The 17946-nt window shown below is 38.2% G+C and overlaps 2 protein-coding genes across 3 annotated transcripts in view; one reads left to right on the top strand and one right to left on the bottom strand.

The window, feature by feature from the left end:
* The window catches only part of LOC111504951 (valine--tRNA ligase), a 73007-nt gene that overhangs the window by 7675 nt on the left and 47386 nt on the right, over window positions 1–17946 (top strand). The window contains exon 6 of the mRNA XM_074176866.1: window positions 1303–1482. Coding sequence (XP_074032967.1) covers window positions 1303–1482 — 180 coding nt within the window. The remainder of the gene's footprint in view (window positions 1–1302; window positions 1483–17946) is intronic.
* On the bottom strand, window positions 2705–16890 carry LOC111504959 (uncharacterized). Of its 2 annotated transcripts, none has more exons than XM_023159688.2 (2): window positions 16614–16890; window positions 2705–3617 (listed from the first exon to the last, which is right to left on the bottom strand). In XM_023159688.2, exon 2 carries the CDS (start codon window positions 3606–3608, stop codon window positions 2793–2795), a length of 816 nt encoding a protein of 271 aa, XP_023015456.2. In that variant the 5' UTR covers window positions 3609–3617; window positions 16614–16890; the 3' UTR covers window positions 2705–2792. The 2 variants fall into 2 exon arrangements, with proteins under 2 accessions (XP_023015456.2, XP_023015455.2); XM_023159687.2 differs by lacking the exon at window positions 16614–16890 and adding an exon at window positions 9896–10127.

Genomic DNA, 17946 nt, shown 5'->3' with positions numbered 1-17946 from the left:
ACAACACACCATGTCACAAGTTAATCAAAATAATGGCAAAATTGCATGAATTAAGCTTCCAGTAACTTTTTTCTGTTCGCAGACCTCAAAAAAATGCCCACCGATTAGAAATTTGGCTCGAATAAAGATGTTTGGGAGTGGGAGATGACCGTTTGGCGGGTCATCTTCCACTAATTCAGTGAAGCGGAGAAAGGAAAGCGGAGATAAGTGAAAGTACTCGAATGACCCTTAAATAGTCATCTCTCCGAGGAACTAGTCAAGTCATCACCCCAATGCGATTATGGATATTAACAATAGAAACGTCGTTAAGTAACTTGCTTTGGAATCTATTGAGTGTTTATTTTTTGATCAATTGTTTTATTTTTACTTGTATTTTATTTCACTATTATTTAATTCCAGGTTTTTTTGCTTAATATTCTTGTTCAACTATTTATTTTTAATTCTTCTTTTTTAATAATTCTTTCAGGGATTTCAAATCATTTTATATAATATCAGGCAATTGAAGTCCGAATTGAACATTGTGAATCACCTTCAAACAAATGTCGAATTTCAAGTACCTTGCAGAGCCAGCTCCTAAAGCCAGCTACCTAAAGCCAGCTACCTAAAAGTTCATATTTGCCAAATCAATATTGGGCTTAATATTATGATTATTTTCTCAAAAGTCTAGTTTAATCCAATGTAAATGGTTTTCCAAAATTTTGGCTCTTTTACGTTTATTTATTCCAATTAACTTTATTATTCGAATTAGATACATTTTATCACCTGAATAACGATAAATTCCAACAAGAATATCTGAACTTGAAAGTACGATCATTACAGAGACAGGTACCCAAAAGACTAAACTCGTATTTCTCAATCATAGGATTTCATTGTTGAAATATATCGTTCCTTGACATGGAACTGTAGAGCCTACACTCGAGTCATCCGTTTTTTCTTATCTGGCCTCATACCAGATGGCATGGGGTCAGATAACAGTACTCCTACTGCTGGTTCGTAGATTTACTTGTGATCCAAGACTAGACAGCACCGTGTCTGACCGCTTTGGGGAGCTTCGGCGTCTTCCTAGAGGAAGATGTGATCACTTGTCCATTCGTGAATATGGATAATGGTGACTTTGATGGATCAGAGGACAATTCCAGAGCCAAATACATCTCTCTATTCAGGTAAAGAGAGGGTACGGAGTTTTGAATAATTAGTTGGTAATCTAAAAAGCAGTGAAATCTGTAGAAATCCGTACTTTGGTACTCTACATATATCGTAGAAAGTTAGTTTTGAAATATAATGACCTTACCTTTTTTTCAGATGATGAAGTTGTTGTTGCTACAACACGTCCCGAAACTATATTTGGCGATGTTGCCATAGCGGTCCACCCTGAGGATGAACGGTATTCCAAACTAGTTGGCAGTTACTTATGGCACCCCTTTAGAAACGAGAAGATACCCGTGATCAGCGATTCTTTTGTCGATCGTGACTTTGGCACAGGTGAGTAGAGGCACTATGAAAATGTGTAAATATTCATATATTGTTGTATTCACTCACAGGTTTGTGTTTAATAAACACTACAGAATACAAATAAAACAGAACACAGAGTCAGATACTACAAATGCAATACGCATATATACAGACTGCTCAAAAACCAAAGAAGGCTCAGGGTGTGGAGTGTACTACTGATCACTAAGCCTGAGCATTAAGTGAGGAATGGGAAAAAATACCAGCGTGGTTCAAACAGAACTGGCTGGTATCTCAATCGCCACAAATGAAATAACCAGGAAAAGAATTTCTGGCAAAAACATAACAATCTGCACTGATAGCAGACAAGCCCTATTAGCCTTGAACAGACAACGTGTTACATCAGGGCTAGTACTAGAGTGCCAACAAGATTTTGCCAAAGCCTAAGGTGGATTGAAGGGCACGACGACATGAGAAAAGGTAATCTCATTGCCGACTCTTTAGCCAAGGAAGCGGCTGGACTAACAATTTCAGGACTTAGTGGCACCTACGGTCTAATGACTTTGACAATTGCGGAACTAGCCAAACTTCACACCCATGCTCAATCCCTAAAGAGATGGGACGAATTCAAAGGATGCAGTCTTGCCAGGATCAACCTCGGCAACCCTGGAAATCTGGCGCCGAAGAAATATCTGGCGATGACCGGGAAAAATCTACGCTTATCAGTAGGATTCCTGACTGGCAACTGTCAACTAAGGAAACACCTCCATGATATGGGGCTAGTGGACACACCTCTATGCAGGATGTGTGAACAGGAAGATGAGACTGTCAGGCATGTCCTATGCGAGTGCCCGGAGTTATCGTCAATAAGAGTGTGTGTGTTCGGCGAGTCTTGGCCTACACCTGACGATATAAAGGAGATGTCTCCCAGTGACCTGTCCACCTTCCTGGAAAGGACAGGATGGACGATGACCTAGGAGGACAACTTCTTGGGAGGATGTACAATGTGGCCTAAGTGCTGTGGGCCTATACTCACCCTCCATACTCTACAGATACAGATTCTCCATCTTGACCCTTTCACCCATGTTGTTTAGGCTGGCCGCTTTGAATGACTATATCGTCTGCAAAGCTAGTTCTTCATTTTCAGAATTATCTGGAAGGTGTAGCATCTAGTCCAGTATGAGGTTCTATAACACTGGTGATAGTTGGCGCTTGGGGACTACACAATAAGCTATAATGTTTTCAAGTCTTCGAATATGAATGATAATTTTTTTATTCGTTAACCACTTTTGATACTAACAGATAAAATTAACAACTAGAAATCACAAAATAATACCCATACATCAATCCTCTTGTTCCCCATTCACTTTGCTCTCAAAAATACTGATATCGAACAACAAATTCTCCGTCTGCAATAAAGTCTTTGTCGCTAGGGTCGTAACATTCGAATAAAACTTGTAGATGTCTTTTTTATTTTCTGGATGAACCTTGGAGTATCTGTGACTTTGAAGGACGCACAGGTTCTGCAGACAGTATAAGCAGTGCTGGTCTTCATCGTACAGCATGGTACTCTCCTTGAAGAAAACGTGTCTCCTGTCGTGCTGGTCCGAGTGGATTTTCAAGTGGTACTCATACGCTTTGCTGTCGAAGCCGAACACTCCTACCAAGACTTCTTCCCCGAATTTGATGCAGTGGATCAGCACCAAAAAGGGGACATCGTTCACTACAAGGAGCTTCATGAAGGACTGCAGGTGCGTTATGACTTTGAGGTTCAAGGTGATTCCGCTGCCGTAGTGAATGGAACCGGGATGACTCGTTTCGAAGTGACTGATGTCGCTGTTTATGGGAAACCTGATGTCTTTTTCTCTGCAGTTCCAGAACGGGCAGCTGATTTGCCTGTGCTTGCAGGACTTTTCGTGTCGTTGGACGTCGTTCCAGGACATTCTGCTGCTGCATTCCTTGTTCATACAGGGAAAGTTGAGTTTGGCGCCGATGGATTCGTACAGGGAGTTTCTGTTCTTCAAATGCGGTCCTTTGAGTTGGCATCTGCCGCATTTTATGATTTTGCCGTCTTCTGAAGCGAGGACAGGGGCTACGTTCAGGTAGTTTTTACAAATACTGCATTTCAGGTTATGGTTGGCGGTTTTTTCGATGTCCATTACTGAGAACTGAAAAATAAATTGAGTTAAGTCTGCTGATTCATTTTGATTGACTAGTAAGATGACAACTTTTTATTTGATGTTGATTCTAGCTTGCAAAAAGTTTGTGAATTACAATCTGTAACCTTCACAATCCCCCCTCGACGAACTCACCAGATAAAAATAAACTGGCGGTTGAATATTCAGTCGAATTACTGTGAGAATACATAATTATACATAATAGTAATACATTCATCTATATTGTCAAACCATATTTATGATATTGTATTGAAAATTTTAAAAGGCACACAAAAATATGTGCGTTAAAATATTTTACTTCTTCGATTGACGACTTGTTTATTTTGTGGAAATTCATGTTCACTGAGGATACACTACAAAACACACTTTTGTCTATTTTCCACTATATTTCTTTATTGTTGACCGGTTTCGGCTATTATACCATTTTCAAAACTAACTGATTACATTTAAATCCGAGTAATTTATACCTATATTATTCTAGCATAAATGATTTGATATACCTGATATATCTGATATACCTGATATCCGGTACCTGCGTTTCATATACCTGTAAAATCCATGAACATAACAAAGCTTTCAATATAATGTAGGTTTTGGGATCTGGACTATAGGTTCAGGAGAGGACTATTGTTTAATTCAAGTTGTTCGTTGAGGACAATAGAATTGGGATCTTTCTTTGACCTGTTTATTTCCATAGATTCCAACAGATTCATCATTTTCCCTTTTTCGCATGTATGTAGGATCTTTAAATTATCTTTATCTATTTTATGTTTCGAATTTTGAAGATGTTCGTACATTAATGATTTTTTATCCGAAATGACATGTTCGTGGTACCTTGTATCAAAATTTCTCCCAGTTTGGCCTGTATATATGGCAGGGCATTCACCACATTCTATTCGATATATACCAGATCTCTTTCCTTTCTCTAATTTAGGTTTGGCATTAAATAATATGTTTCCTAAATTTCCGTTGGATGTGTAGGATGTTTGTAAATTGAATTTTGAGAGATAATTTTTAATATTCTCGGAGATTCTACCAGCATAATTGATACTAACATATTTGTGTTCTGGTCTTGTGGAAATTGAGTATAGTTCTTTCATTATTGATTTTTGTTGATATTTCATTATTATGTTGTTAACTAGAGTGGTAGGTATTTTGTTATTAACTGCTATTTGTTTAATGATTGCAATTTCACTTCGGAGGTTTTGATCAGAAAGGGGTATTGTGAAAGCCCTATGTATCATTGACCTGAATGCAGACAATTTCTGTGAAATCGGGTTAAAAGAGTCAAAAGGTATTGTGCAATCTGTGAATGTGTTTTTTCGGAAATTGTTAAAGTCGAGTTTATCATTGTTTTTGGATATTGTCAGATCTAAAAAATTTATCTCATTGTTCTCTTCTATCTCTACGGTGAATTTGATCTTATCGTGTAGACTATTGAGGAATTTCAAGTAATGAGATATTAAGCTAGTTGAACCATCGAAGCCTACTAATATGTCATCTACATATCTAAACCAGAACACAATATGTTTATGGGAAAGACAGTTATTCAAAATTAGATTAGTCTCTAAATTGTTTAGGAATATATCAGCTAGTAACGGACTTATCGGTGATCCCATTGGTAGGCCTGAGTTCTGTATATAAAATGTATTATTAAATTTAAAATAGTTTTGTTTTAAACACGTGTTGAACAGTTCACAGAGTTCACTGTTGACATATGGGTTAGTATTATGTCTATCTAATATGTTTTTAATACCTACAAAATACCTACCACTCTAGTTAACAACATAATAATGAAATATCAACAAAAATCAATAATGAAAGAACTATACTCAATTTCCACAAGACCAGAACACAAATATGTTAGTATCAATTATGCTGGTAGAATCTCCGAGAATATTAAAAATTATCTCTCAAAATTCAATTTACAAACATCCTACACATCCAACGGAAATTTAGGAAACATATTATTTAATGCCAAACCTAAATTAGAGAAAGGAAAGAGATCTGGTATATATCGAATAGAATGTGGTGAATGCCCTGCCATATATACAGGCCAAACTGGGAGAAATTTTGATACAAGGTACCACGAACATGTCATTTCGGATAAAAAATCATTAATGTACGAACATCTTCAAAATTCGAAACATAAAATAGATAAAGATAATTTAAAGATCCTACATACATGCGAAAAAGGGAAAATGATGAATCTGTTGGAATCTATGGAAATAAACAGGTCAAAGAAAGATCCCAATTCTATTGTCCTCAACGAACAACTTGAATTAAACAATAGTCGTCTCCTGAACCTATAGTCCAGATCCCAAAACCTACATTATATTGAAAGCTTTGTTATGTTCATGGATTTTACAGGTATATGAAACGCAGGTACCGGATATCAGGTATATCAGATATATCAGGTATATCAAATCATTTATGCTAGAATAATATAGGTATAAATTACTCGGATTTAAATGTAATCAGTTAGTTTTGAAAATGGTATAATAGCCGAAACCGGTCAACAATAAAGAAATATAGTGGAAAATACACAAAAGTGTGTTTTGTAGTGTATCCTCAGTTAAAATATTTTCATATGAAGTAATGGGTAATTTTTAAAAAGGTGAAGGATTTGATTTTCAAAACAACACAATTTTTAAAAAAAATTGATGAAATCTTTATTGGAATCGATAGAACGATCAATATAATTTAATGTTTGAAGATGATTTCATGCAAATGTTGTCCGCGGCTCCGCTTTAGATGGCCCATGCGCAAGGTCCAATTTTGGCACACTCTCTCTAACATATCGACCGGTATTTCACGTATAAATGCTTCAATATTGGCTTACAGAGCGTCAGTTGTTGCTGGTTTATCCCTCTAGACATGAGCCTTAACATGACCCCACAAGAAATAATCCAAAGGCGTTAAATCACACGATCTAGGCGTCCAATTGACAGTCCCCAAACGTGAGATGAACTGTTCACCGAAGGCGGCTCTCAATTGGGCCATTGTTTCGCGTGCCGTGCGCCATGTGGCACCGTCTTGTTGAAACCACATGTCAATCATCACACGGTAGCGCTCGCCATTCACAGTAACGTTCCGGCCATTGTCGTCTTTGAAGGAGAACGGCCCGACGATGCCACTGACCCATAATCCACACCAAACAGTGACTTTTTCGGGTAGCTCTTGTAATGCTTGTGGCTAGTCTTCACTCTAGATGCGGCAATATTGCTTGTTAACGTATCCATTTAACCAGAAATGACCATCGTCGCTGAACACAATTTCTCGATAAAAATGTGGATCTTCCTCCAACTTTGCTAGCGCCCATTCACCGAATGTTAGACGTTGTGGGAGGTGCACCAGGTGTATCGTATAAGGTTTCACACCCAAATCCTTTCGCAAAATTTTCCACGTAGTGGAGTACCAGTGGCCCAGTTGCTGCGATCGGCGGCGAATCGACATTTCACGGTCATCACGAACACTGGCGGATACAGCCGCAATATTTTCTTCGGTCCTCACTCTATGTATGCGTGTTGGTGGTTTGATGTCCAATAATGTAAACGGGGTTAGAAATTTAGTCACAAGCTTCCGAGTAGCTCCCTCAGTAGGCCGACGAAACTGCCCATAAATTGGAAGAGAGCACGATGCATTTTCTTCACCGAGCATGAAGTTTGATAATGATATTTAATAATTTGCAAGCGTTGTTCATTCGCAAGTCGATTCATGGTTAAATTATAGACCAAACTGAACAAGTTTGACAATGACACAAGACACGATTCACGCGTGATCTGTCAAAAACAGTAGTGCCAAAAAGATACCAGAAAAAAAATTATCCATTATATTGTTATTTCAATACTATCAAATTCTATTCCATATCTGTTGGCCATGATTATTATTATATCAAATACTAGCGACCTGACACGAATGCAGGCATATTTATATGCCTGCATTCAATATTCAATATAATGTCACATCAGCTTGTTTATGTAGGAGGTTTCCCTTTTTACCGTTCTTAAAGATATAAGTGCCAAAAGTTTTGCCTTCTAGACAGTTTTAGTTTCAGAACATTCGAGAGCTTTCCACAATTTTCCAGAACATTATAGAACATTCTAAAATGTAGTGGAATGTTCGGAAATGAAGCGTTTGTGTACATCTCGTTTTTAGCTGAAAAGCATGGTTTTCATGATTTGAAGGCTGGAATTTTGGTCTTTCAGACAATTCTAGAACGGTCCAGGATAGTCAAGAGTATTCAAAAGAATTCCACAACATTCCAGAATATCCCGGAACAATCTGGAATGATTGGGAGTGATCTGGAAACATGCTAAATTTTTGCGAAATAATATTTTTAAGACCTTTGACCGTGTGTGGGCATGAAGGTTTGCTGGCCAAACTTCAATGCTATGGCTTGACGGATCATTTTTTGTGTATGGCTTCCTGGAAGAAACGTTCCCTATAAATGGCCGTCGATGGATATCTTTCGAATATTTTCACCATCAACGCTGGTGTTCCCCAGGGAGCCATATTGTCTCCACCCCTCTTTTTATTGACACACACACAATCATGTCGTTGGAATTGCAAAGGCTGCTTCTCAAAAGCTTGGAACACTGTTCTGGAACTAGAAAACTGTATACACCTCAGCAACTTTTGATGCTTTATAAAGCTCAGATCAGACCTCTTTTGGAGTATTGTTCTCATGTATGGAGCTTCGCCCACAAATATACTCTGAAGCTGCCGGATTCCATACAGAAAGAGCCATTCGATTGGAGACGCAAACATCACTTACAGCCTTGACAGTCTGGAACATTGAAGAAAGGTTGGAGATTTGCCTTTCTTCTATAGATACTTTCACGGGAAGTGTTCAAGGGACTTGGCACATTTGATTCCACCAAGAGCGGTACATATCAGAAATACGCGACGGACTGTGGCTGCACATTGTTTTTTGGATAAATTGGATAAATCCAATCTCACACACAAGTCAATAAAAATATTCTCGGACAATCAAGCGGCGTTGGAAGCTCTTGGCTCGGAGCAACGTCTAAATTGGTAGCAAACCCCCAAAAAGAACTCTCCTCGATAGGAAGACTTAACAAATTGTCTCTGGTCTGGATTTCTGGCCATATTTGCCTGGATGGCAATGAAGCTGCTGACTCTCTTGCAAAGGAGGGTGATGCAAGCGGCTTTGCCAAACAAACACTGAACACCTGGATGGAAATAAGATTTACGGACTTCTGGCAGAATCTTCCAGGATTGTTTCACTCCAAGGCATTTATTCACCCTTCTAAGCTTGATACCAAACAGTTGTTGGACTACAGTAGGGATGAACTACGATGTCTAGCAGGCCTTCTTACAGGTCACTGCCATTTGAATCATCAAATGCAGAGACTCAGACTGTCGGAAGACAGTGTGTGTCACCTATGTCTGGAAAATGATGAAACAGCATATACTTTGTGCCTGCCCCGCTGGGGACCGAATCAGGTTCTTAGTGTTCGGCAGATCCGTACCCTCACCATCTGACCTGAAAAACCACTCACTATACAAACTAATCGGCTTCGTTAAGAAGCTGGGTTTATTTGTCCGAGTGTGAATAGGCGTGAGCCACAATAAACCCTTGTGGGTTGCGGAGGAGGGTCGAATAGACCCACTCACTTAAGACCTACCTACCTACCCAGGACATAAGGCTAATGACCAATGTAATCGATGCCGATGACAGCCAAAAAAACATTTGGTCGTTTAATAAAAAAAAATATGCGACCTAAAATTGCGAGTGTTCCTTTTTTTGGTACCGTATATATACAACTATGAAAATTCATACTACAACATTGAATGTTGTCATGTATTAGTCTCAACAATTTCAAATATTCCTCAAATAGTCTACTGAACCGAATATCTGAAATGGGTTTTTCACAACGAAATTTTATATCGTACTCAGTTTGACCAACATACTTTATGTCGCAGGTATCAGAGCTCATTTTCATTGAGTTGATAAATTTCTTTAATTTCTTGCACCGGCACTTTCACAACGGCGTTGAAATGGAAATGCGTTTTGAAAAATATATAATTTTAAATTGTTGTTGAATTGTTCCGTGTTAGGAATCACACGTTAAAAGGTGAGACCTCGTTAGTCCTTAGCTCGCACAAGTTTCTCAACTTCTAAGAGTTGTCGTTCATAATGGGGCGACAGCTGATTAACGGAAAAACAGATTTACCTCGAAATTTTGAAAACTCGACTACATTTCTTCAAATATAACGAACTAATGGAAAAACAAAGAAAATACCTCTTTTCCTGCCAATCCCGGAGACACAGGACTACCTTTTAAGGGATTATTCATCTTCTTATTGATGTATCCAAATCGATTTCACTTCAACACTATCTAGGACTCGCTCAGATTGTGAATCTAAAAATATCGGTAACTCACGTGCCGGTTAATGCAGAAAGAAAATACATCGACACAGAAGTTTCTGTCAATGGCTTTCGAACTGTATGGGCCAAATAGTTCTTATCTTATCCGTCGCATTGGCTATAAAATGATTCGCGAAAAGAAAGTGACGTCCTTATAAGACACAATATGCGGACGTCAATGTTGAAGATGAAGTGGATTTGATATCGATCTGGATTATTTTTCAAAGTAGGGTTTTGTGATAACTAATCGCATTTGAAATTACTGGTTTCATCGGGTAAAACTAGCCGCACACATGTAGCTTTTTAATCTCGGTGAATGAATAATCGGCCGCTGTTGTTTCAAGCGCATACTGTCAACTACACACATCGGAAAAGTCTAGGGATATTTTTATAACATCATAAATATCATAAAAATAAATGCATGAAGTCGTTTAATTTCGATTAAATTGGTACACTCGACCACCCTGTAGATTTCTATGGGTTGAACAAAGCCTGCAAAAACGGTAACTAATCTTTTATCAAGTTTTTTACAAACTGTAGGTTTTCGGCTAAAATGAATAATCTGAAAGTGTCGAGTTTGTACATTCTATGCAGTTCTTGCTCAGCAATTAAACTGGAAATATTGTGCTTTAACATGGAACGCCATCACTTACCATTGGCTGAGATGAATAGAGCTGTAGGGCTTCTTCAAGGTGGCATGCGACAAAATGATGTAGCTCTTCGTTTGGGGGTCTCCCAAAGTGTTATCAGTCGATTGTGGCGGCGTTTCCGTGAAACTGGCAGTCCAGCCGAATAACATCCAGGGCGAGGACGCGCTACAACTGCAGTTCAAGACCGATTTTTGGTCTTAACCGCAAGAAGACAACCGACAATCACAGCACCGGAGTTGGTTAACGTGTTGCAGCAGACGCACCAGGTAACCATTGGTCGTGATACTGTCTGAAATCGACTGCATGAAGCAGATCTCCACAACAGAAGGCCACCTAGATGTCCACCTTTGTCGAGAGGCAATCGCGGTAGAAGATTAGAGTGGTGTCAAGAACATCAAAACTGGGATGCAAATGATTGGGCCACAGTTTTGTTTACAGACGAATCCAGATTTGGATTTCATCCAGATTCTCGTCGAGTAAGACTGTGGAGACGACCTGGAAATAATGAACGTTTGAGACACGTCCAGGAAGTCCACACATACAGAGGTAGTACAGTAATGCTATGGGGCGGAATCATGATCGGCGGCAGAACCGATCTCGTTTTTCCAAATCGCTCCCTCACAGCTCGACAGTACCTCGACACCATTCTTCTACCTATCATCCATCCGTTTGCTGGTGCTGTTGGTGAAAACTTCCACCCAATGCACGATAATGCTCGTCCACATGTCGCGCGTCTAGTGACTGACTGGCTCACCAACGAAGGAGTTGATGTATTGCCATGGCCAGCACAATCACCGGACCTGAATCCCATCGAGCATGTGTGGGACATGCTTCAACGAAGAATTACTCCGCATATGGGGAACATTCACACTACGTTTCAATTGAGAGAGCTTTTAATCGCTAAATAGGCAAATGTACCTCAACAAGACATTGACAATCTCATTTTGTCGATGCAAGATAGATGTAGGGCCGTAATAAACCAGCGTGGAGGCCATACTTTGTACTGATTCCAATTTTTTTTGTATTATGATTTTTTTTCGGGGTGCCAAAGAAGAGCCATATTTTTTTTTTAGTTTTGCTTATATGCGCACTCAGTATTTTTGACCATTCAATAAATTTTGTTGTAAGTTACATTCGTTTAATAATCACCCGTCAACTTTTTTTTCCTAAAGCGATCTAAAAAAAAATATTGCCATTTTTAAAAATATCCCTAGACTTTTCCGATGTGTGTAAATAGTTGTTTGAGATCACATTCAATTAATTGATTGTGAAAAAACATCACTGCATAGTGTAAAAGAAAGTCGTTTCCCGCTGTCTGTCCGTATGTATGCTTAGATCTTTGAAACTACGTAACGGATTTTAATGTGGTTTTTTTAAAATAGATACAGTGATTCAAGAGGAAGGTTTATACAGGGTGTCAATTTGAAAACGTCACCCCCTAATATCTTTCTTCCTACTCGTAGACTTCGTGGTTCAACCCCCTAGGAGGGGAAGATGTTACCCTTAGAATTTTAAATGTGAAGGGGGTCAAGTGGCACATCATTTGATTGGCGTTCAATTCTGCTTCCAATGGTACCCTGACTTATTATTTTTTGATGAGCATTTTCCGAAAAATAGGGTTCTAAACCAAGAGAAGTAATTATCAGTACAGTTTGTCAAGAATAGGAAAAAGGGTGAAATTTTTGAGTCCTGTGCATAACGAAGAGTCATAAAGCATTCGGAGGAACAAAGATGCACATATTTGCGATTAAAGTTGTCTCTGCTTAGTGTAGATGTACAGTATCCTGAATAAACTGCTTTTCTTCTCGAAATTTTTATAATAATAATAATGCGGTCTCGGCCTATATCCATCGACATAACGCGGCCTTAAGAGTGCTACATTACCATCTACGGCACTCTTACGGTATTGACGAGACACCGGTGTTGCCCTACGCTCCGGGGGATATTGAATCCGTTGTGGGAAACGAGAAGTGCCAAATTTAATGGAACTATTCGTTCCCTACCCTCAGGCTCATACAAGCTAATAAGCGTGATGTAGTCCTTCTCGATCACCAGAGCAAAACGATATTTGTCGTGGAGTTTTCAGCTTCTGGCGAGACGAATATCGTCAGAAAAGAGGAGGAAAAACGGATAAAATATCGAGATTTTCTCCTCGAACTCCGCAGACTCTATCCAGATCACTCTGTCAAGATGGTTGTTCTGATTATTGGAGTCCTTGGTGGAATGATGTCCTCTCTACTCTCGAATCTCAAAATCATACCGGCTTACCGCACTAAGGCAGAAATCTTAGCGGCACAGATGCAGAAGGCTGTCATTCTTGGCTCACTGCGTTTGCTCAGGGCACATGATTCTCGTACCCAATGATCTACCCCACGGTGTGGGGAGTGGTCATTGGTTGATAATGCTGGCGCGCCCTCCCAAATGTATCGGGGCTGACCAGCGCACACGACGGTGAAAATAAAATTAATAATAAATCTTCGAAGCAATCCTTTATCAAAACCATCTAAGTAGGTTTCATCTGCGGCTTCCTTTCTTATTATATTTGGTGTCAAAAAAGCAGCGGCTTCTCCATTCTCAATCGATTTTATTTCCTTCGAAATTTTTTCTAAACTGCTTAAACTTACGCCAGTTGCCATATCAGCTCTGTCTTGAACTTTTTTAAAGTCCTTTATAGATTTATTTTCTGCCGCTTCTCGTTGCATAAAAAAATTACATTGACTATCACTTCCCTCGTTTGACTTGTCAGCACTTTACAATACAGGTTTGATTTAAACTCCATCCTGCTTAAATTATTATACTCAAATTGTCCCCTTTATGCTTTATTTTTGCTCGGACTGTACACTTGGTTAACCCGCGATGCTCACTTCACAACAGACAAATTCATCTGACTGGGCTGGGCACTCCTATCTACTGCGCACAGCTAAGGTGGTCTTAAATTAAGATTTTGAAACTTTTTCCTATTCTTGACAAACTGTACGCCTATACTGAGATGCATGGTTTGACTAGAACTGGTAAGAATATTGGGTGATATCGTTCCAACCCTTTATTAGGGGTAACATCAGCCATTAGCTTCAATGTTTTAAGCTGATTTGTTTAATTTTATTGAATCTTGCAGGGATTTCAAATCCCTGGAAATTCCAAATCCCAATGGAAGTCCGAACTGATGAAATGCGGCTCCAATTAATTTACATCAAAAAGTATTATAATAGCAAACCGTATATTGTAGTAAAGTTGTGTTAAGTAAACGCTGAATTTTCAGTTCTCATCGCAGAAAATGTAGAGATAGCCGTCCTTTTTTTCTAGGTCTGCTGTAAAAAGTTTCTGTTTTCAGGCAAAAAACTGGTTCGCAAATTTGATCGATGTACATACAGTTGTACCTACTTGTTGGGCTGTTTAGTGATTAGATACTTTAATAAGTGTATAAAAGTGTAAAAATGGTTACCATTCTTCGAGATAGAATCAAAATGATTTATAATTTATGGAGAAGTTGGAAAGTGCGCACGAAGGGCGGCATGTCTTTTTAACGAAAGACATCCAAATTGTAATGTAAGTCACCGGTATGTGCTTGATTTGGTGAATAAGTTTTATGAAACCAGTTCAGTCACAAATAAAAGGAAAAGTAACCCCATAGTACTGAATGAAGCAGCTATAATTGAAGTTTTGGGAACATTTACTGCAGAGACCAAGAGCTCCAAAATCAGAACAGACGGGAATGTCACGCGAAACTGTAAAAAAAGCATTGAAAATGCATACATTTCATCCTTATGAAATGCAGATTCTTCAAGAGCTCCACGAGTATCCAGTATCATCCCTAATCTTCTGTTGAACATCTGTTTCAGCGATGAGTCTTCCGTTTTTAATACCCATAAAATTAATTTTTGGGGTGGTATTTTTGGAAATGCTATTTTTGGTCCATTATTTCTGGAAAAAAACTTGACTGGCCATCTGTACCTTGAAATGATTGAAGAAAATATCGTTTCTCTTATAACTCACGAGCTAGAAACTCAAATGGATGCAGAAAGTAATGAACTTTTGCAGGAGGATCTGTTTTCAGCAGGACGGTGCTCTCTACCTCTTTATTTTCTTCCCGTCCGACAGTAGTTAAACGAGAGATTTCCGGATAGATGGATTAGCAGAAGGGGAGTAGTTGAATGACCTCTGAGATGACCGGATTTACAACCCTTAGATTTCTTTTTTTGGGGTATCTCAAATCCGTTGTTTATAAAACACACTCTTCTGACATTGAAGTCAATTCCTACTGAAGTTTTCCGTAATGTTAGAAAGGAGTTCGAAAACAGACTTTATTACTCTTTAGAGCACAATGGACATTTCGAATGGTTTATAAGATAGTCGTAAGTAGATTTTATGTTTGAAATGTCTATTTCGCAAATCCAATTTTATACATTTATTCGCGTAATACATTTATTCCTGTTATTCAAGGGTTGGAACGGCGCCACCTACTCTTATGACTATTTTTCCTGTCAGAAGTCAATACCATAATGCATCTCAGAACAGGCAAATTCTAATTACATGTGTAAGTTCAGAACGTTATTTTCGGAAACTGCTTATCAAAAAATGAAACGTCAGGGTATCATTGGAGGCAGAATTGAACGCCAATCAAAATGATGTGTCACTTGACTTGACATCGATTATCGATGAATTTTTGTTATTTCGGCTTGCGGAAATCGTCAGATTATATATTTTTCGTTATCATTGAATTATTTCCTTCAAATTAAAAAAAAATTAGCTACGCTCGAGAATGTCGAAATTACGTTATTTTTTTACAACTTTGCTGCCCTCCACTTTCTTTATGTCACTCTCAAATTGTCAGATTACTGAAATATATACTTTTTAGTAGGTAATTAACTCACTCTACCTTAATCTGACGCGCTCGAGAATTTCTGATGATCATTTTTTTTTACTAATCTGATACTTTATTCCTCACAGGCGGCCTTATATATGGGGCTTAATCGGGTACTGGATATTAATCTGCCGCGCTTTAGTAAATCCCTAAATCCCCGCTTGGGCTCCCTTATTATTAGAAGTAACATAGGATACTTTTTATAAAAAAAAATATTTCTTATGTAAGATAAAAAAATAGAAAATTATTTATTTTTGTTACAGTGAATCTATATTTCAACATGTGTTGTTCCAATTCAGTAAAGCATATTTTGAATTTTCGAAACTACATCGTATGTAATAATTCGAAAGAATTGATATTCCCAGCCAAGCATTCAAATATAGTTCTCATATTGATTCATTTCTATTGTACTGACACTTATTTAATGGCATAAATGCGAGCGAAGCCGCGAGTGAAAGCTCGTATAAATACATATGACAGTTTCTTTAAAAAAATAAAATGAATGTTGTAAGTTATCCTTAAAAGATAGACACATGCTATCGCGGACTTATCTGTGTAGTCTTATAAAAGAGGAATAACAATGAATTGTTTTGTTACTGGAGTTTTTTCAACACCAAATCGTTATTTTTTACACCTCGACACGAAAAAAAAAAGATTTGGTGTTGGGAAAAAACTCCAGTAATATTCATTACTACACCAAAGGTTCCAAACAGTATATCACAAGTAAATTGTTTTGTTGAATCTTGAAGAAATCAGGCACCGTTCTCGCATGGATTCCATCGTCATATTTCAATCAATTTGCGTGAAAAGTTTATGGAAGTCACACACAAACCGTCTCTTGAGTCACTTTGTTGTTGGTGGAAACCGGATGTTACTTCAGTCATCGAAATTATTGAAGATATTCCAAATCTTGTATATGGTTATCAAAACAAACAAGAAGTTGTCATCTGATTTCCGAAAAAAAAAACGAAGTCAACTTTCCAACTGTTCAGCACGGAAGAATAATTTCCATCAAGCGAAAACATGCGATTTGCCAAAAAATCGAATATTTTTAGAAGTAAAAAAAATGAAACTGTACTCACTTCTCTGACAGGTGATGATAATGGAATACAAACAGGTATCACGAATGTGGTTTATTGGAATGGTGCAAATGAATATTATCTAATCCTGACTTTTGTGATATGGCGTCAAGAAACAATACGACGCACTTGAAAATGTATCATTATATAAGCGCGGCTATTGATACTCGTACCGAACAATATTTATTATCGCCTTGTGGACCATCTTGAAAGACTAAGTTCACTAGTTTTAAAATAACCCGGTCTACCTATGTCTACGACATAAACAAAGGTTTCAGCATGCTCTCGCTCTATCCCATTTATATATTCTAATCAGCTAAAAATAATTTGGAGCAGGCTTAGGATTTAAAAATAAAAATCGAACACCTTAAAGTAACAAACACTACAGAAGAAACAGTGGAAAGGGACATATGGAAACGCGTTTTTCGCTAATGAAAGCCAGATGGACGATCTAGAGAACGAATCGATTTGGATTGAAAGATTTATTGTTTTGTCCGGCTCGACACACAGATTCAAAACAAAAATAAAACGCTCAACGGAACATATACAAATATCACAATATTTATTTATGCTTGGCAACTTGGCAAACAAGAAACTTAACGATGTCATAATATCAAAGAAATTGTTGAAACTCTCTATTCCCCTTCGAAATACAAGACTTCAGGTTGTTCTGCGTTCCCACTAAAACAATAAGAGATTGAGAAGGGATTGGAAACATACAAAATTTCCATATTTTTCCACGATCTTGTAGAAGATCATATTTTTTCATTCTCCAAGACTCTTTCGGAAAGGTCAATGTTTCACCAGATCTACGTGATCGATAGGAATGTCTCCACTCTTTGTTCCTTCATCAGAATAATCAAAAAACATCTGAACAGAGAAATGGCCACCTATTTTCAAGCACTTGCTTGTTTTTGCAATGGACTGAGAAATTAAAGGATTACCACAATACTGTAGGGAGGTATTTTCTTTTTTTTTTCGTACCTTGGGAGCTGTCTGACTTGTCCATTCACTCCAAGTCTCCAGAAAACACTGCTCCCATCTTCTCATGACACCCATTCCATCAGTCTCGTTCTCTATACTAATTTGTACAGGTTCCGTGTTGGATGTTCGTCATATCGTTCTGGACGTAATTTCGTACGTGCATATATTACCTGCCTCCTGTGATTCAGTGCCTCACATTCGCATAAGATGTGTAGAGCTGTTTCTGTCCCTTCGTTGCATAATCTGCAGCTGAGGTATCCGTTGTACAGCCCCATTTTATTCAGATGTCTTCTTAGCGGACAGAGGTATTTCCTTAGTATTCACAACAGTTTGGGGCCTTCTTTGAACATAA

This window comes from Leptinotarsa decemlineata, unplaced genomic scaffold, assembly GCF_025532065.1.
Source record: "Leptinotarsa decemlineata unplaced genomic scaffold, Ldec_3_MD MMD2_tig00002082_RagTag_RagTag, whole genome shotgun sequence".
Taxonomy (NCBI): Eukaryota; Metazoa; Arthropoda; class Insecta; order Coleoptera; family Chrysomelidae; genus Leptinotarsa; species Leptinotarsa decemlineata.
This window is presented reverse-complemented; position numbering and strand designations above follow the sequence as displayed.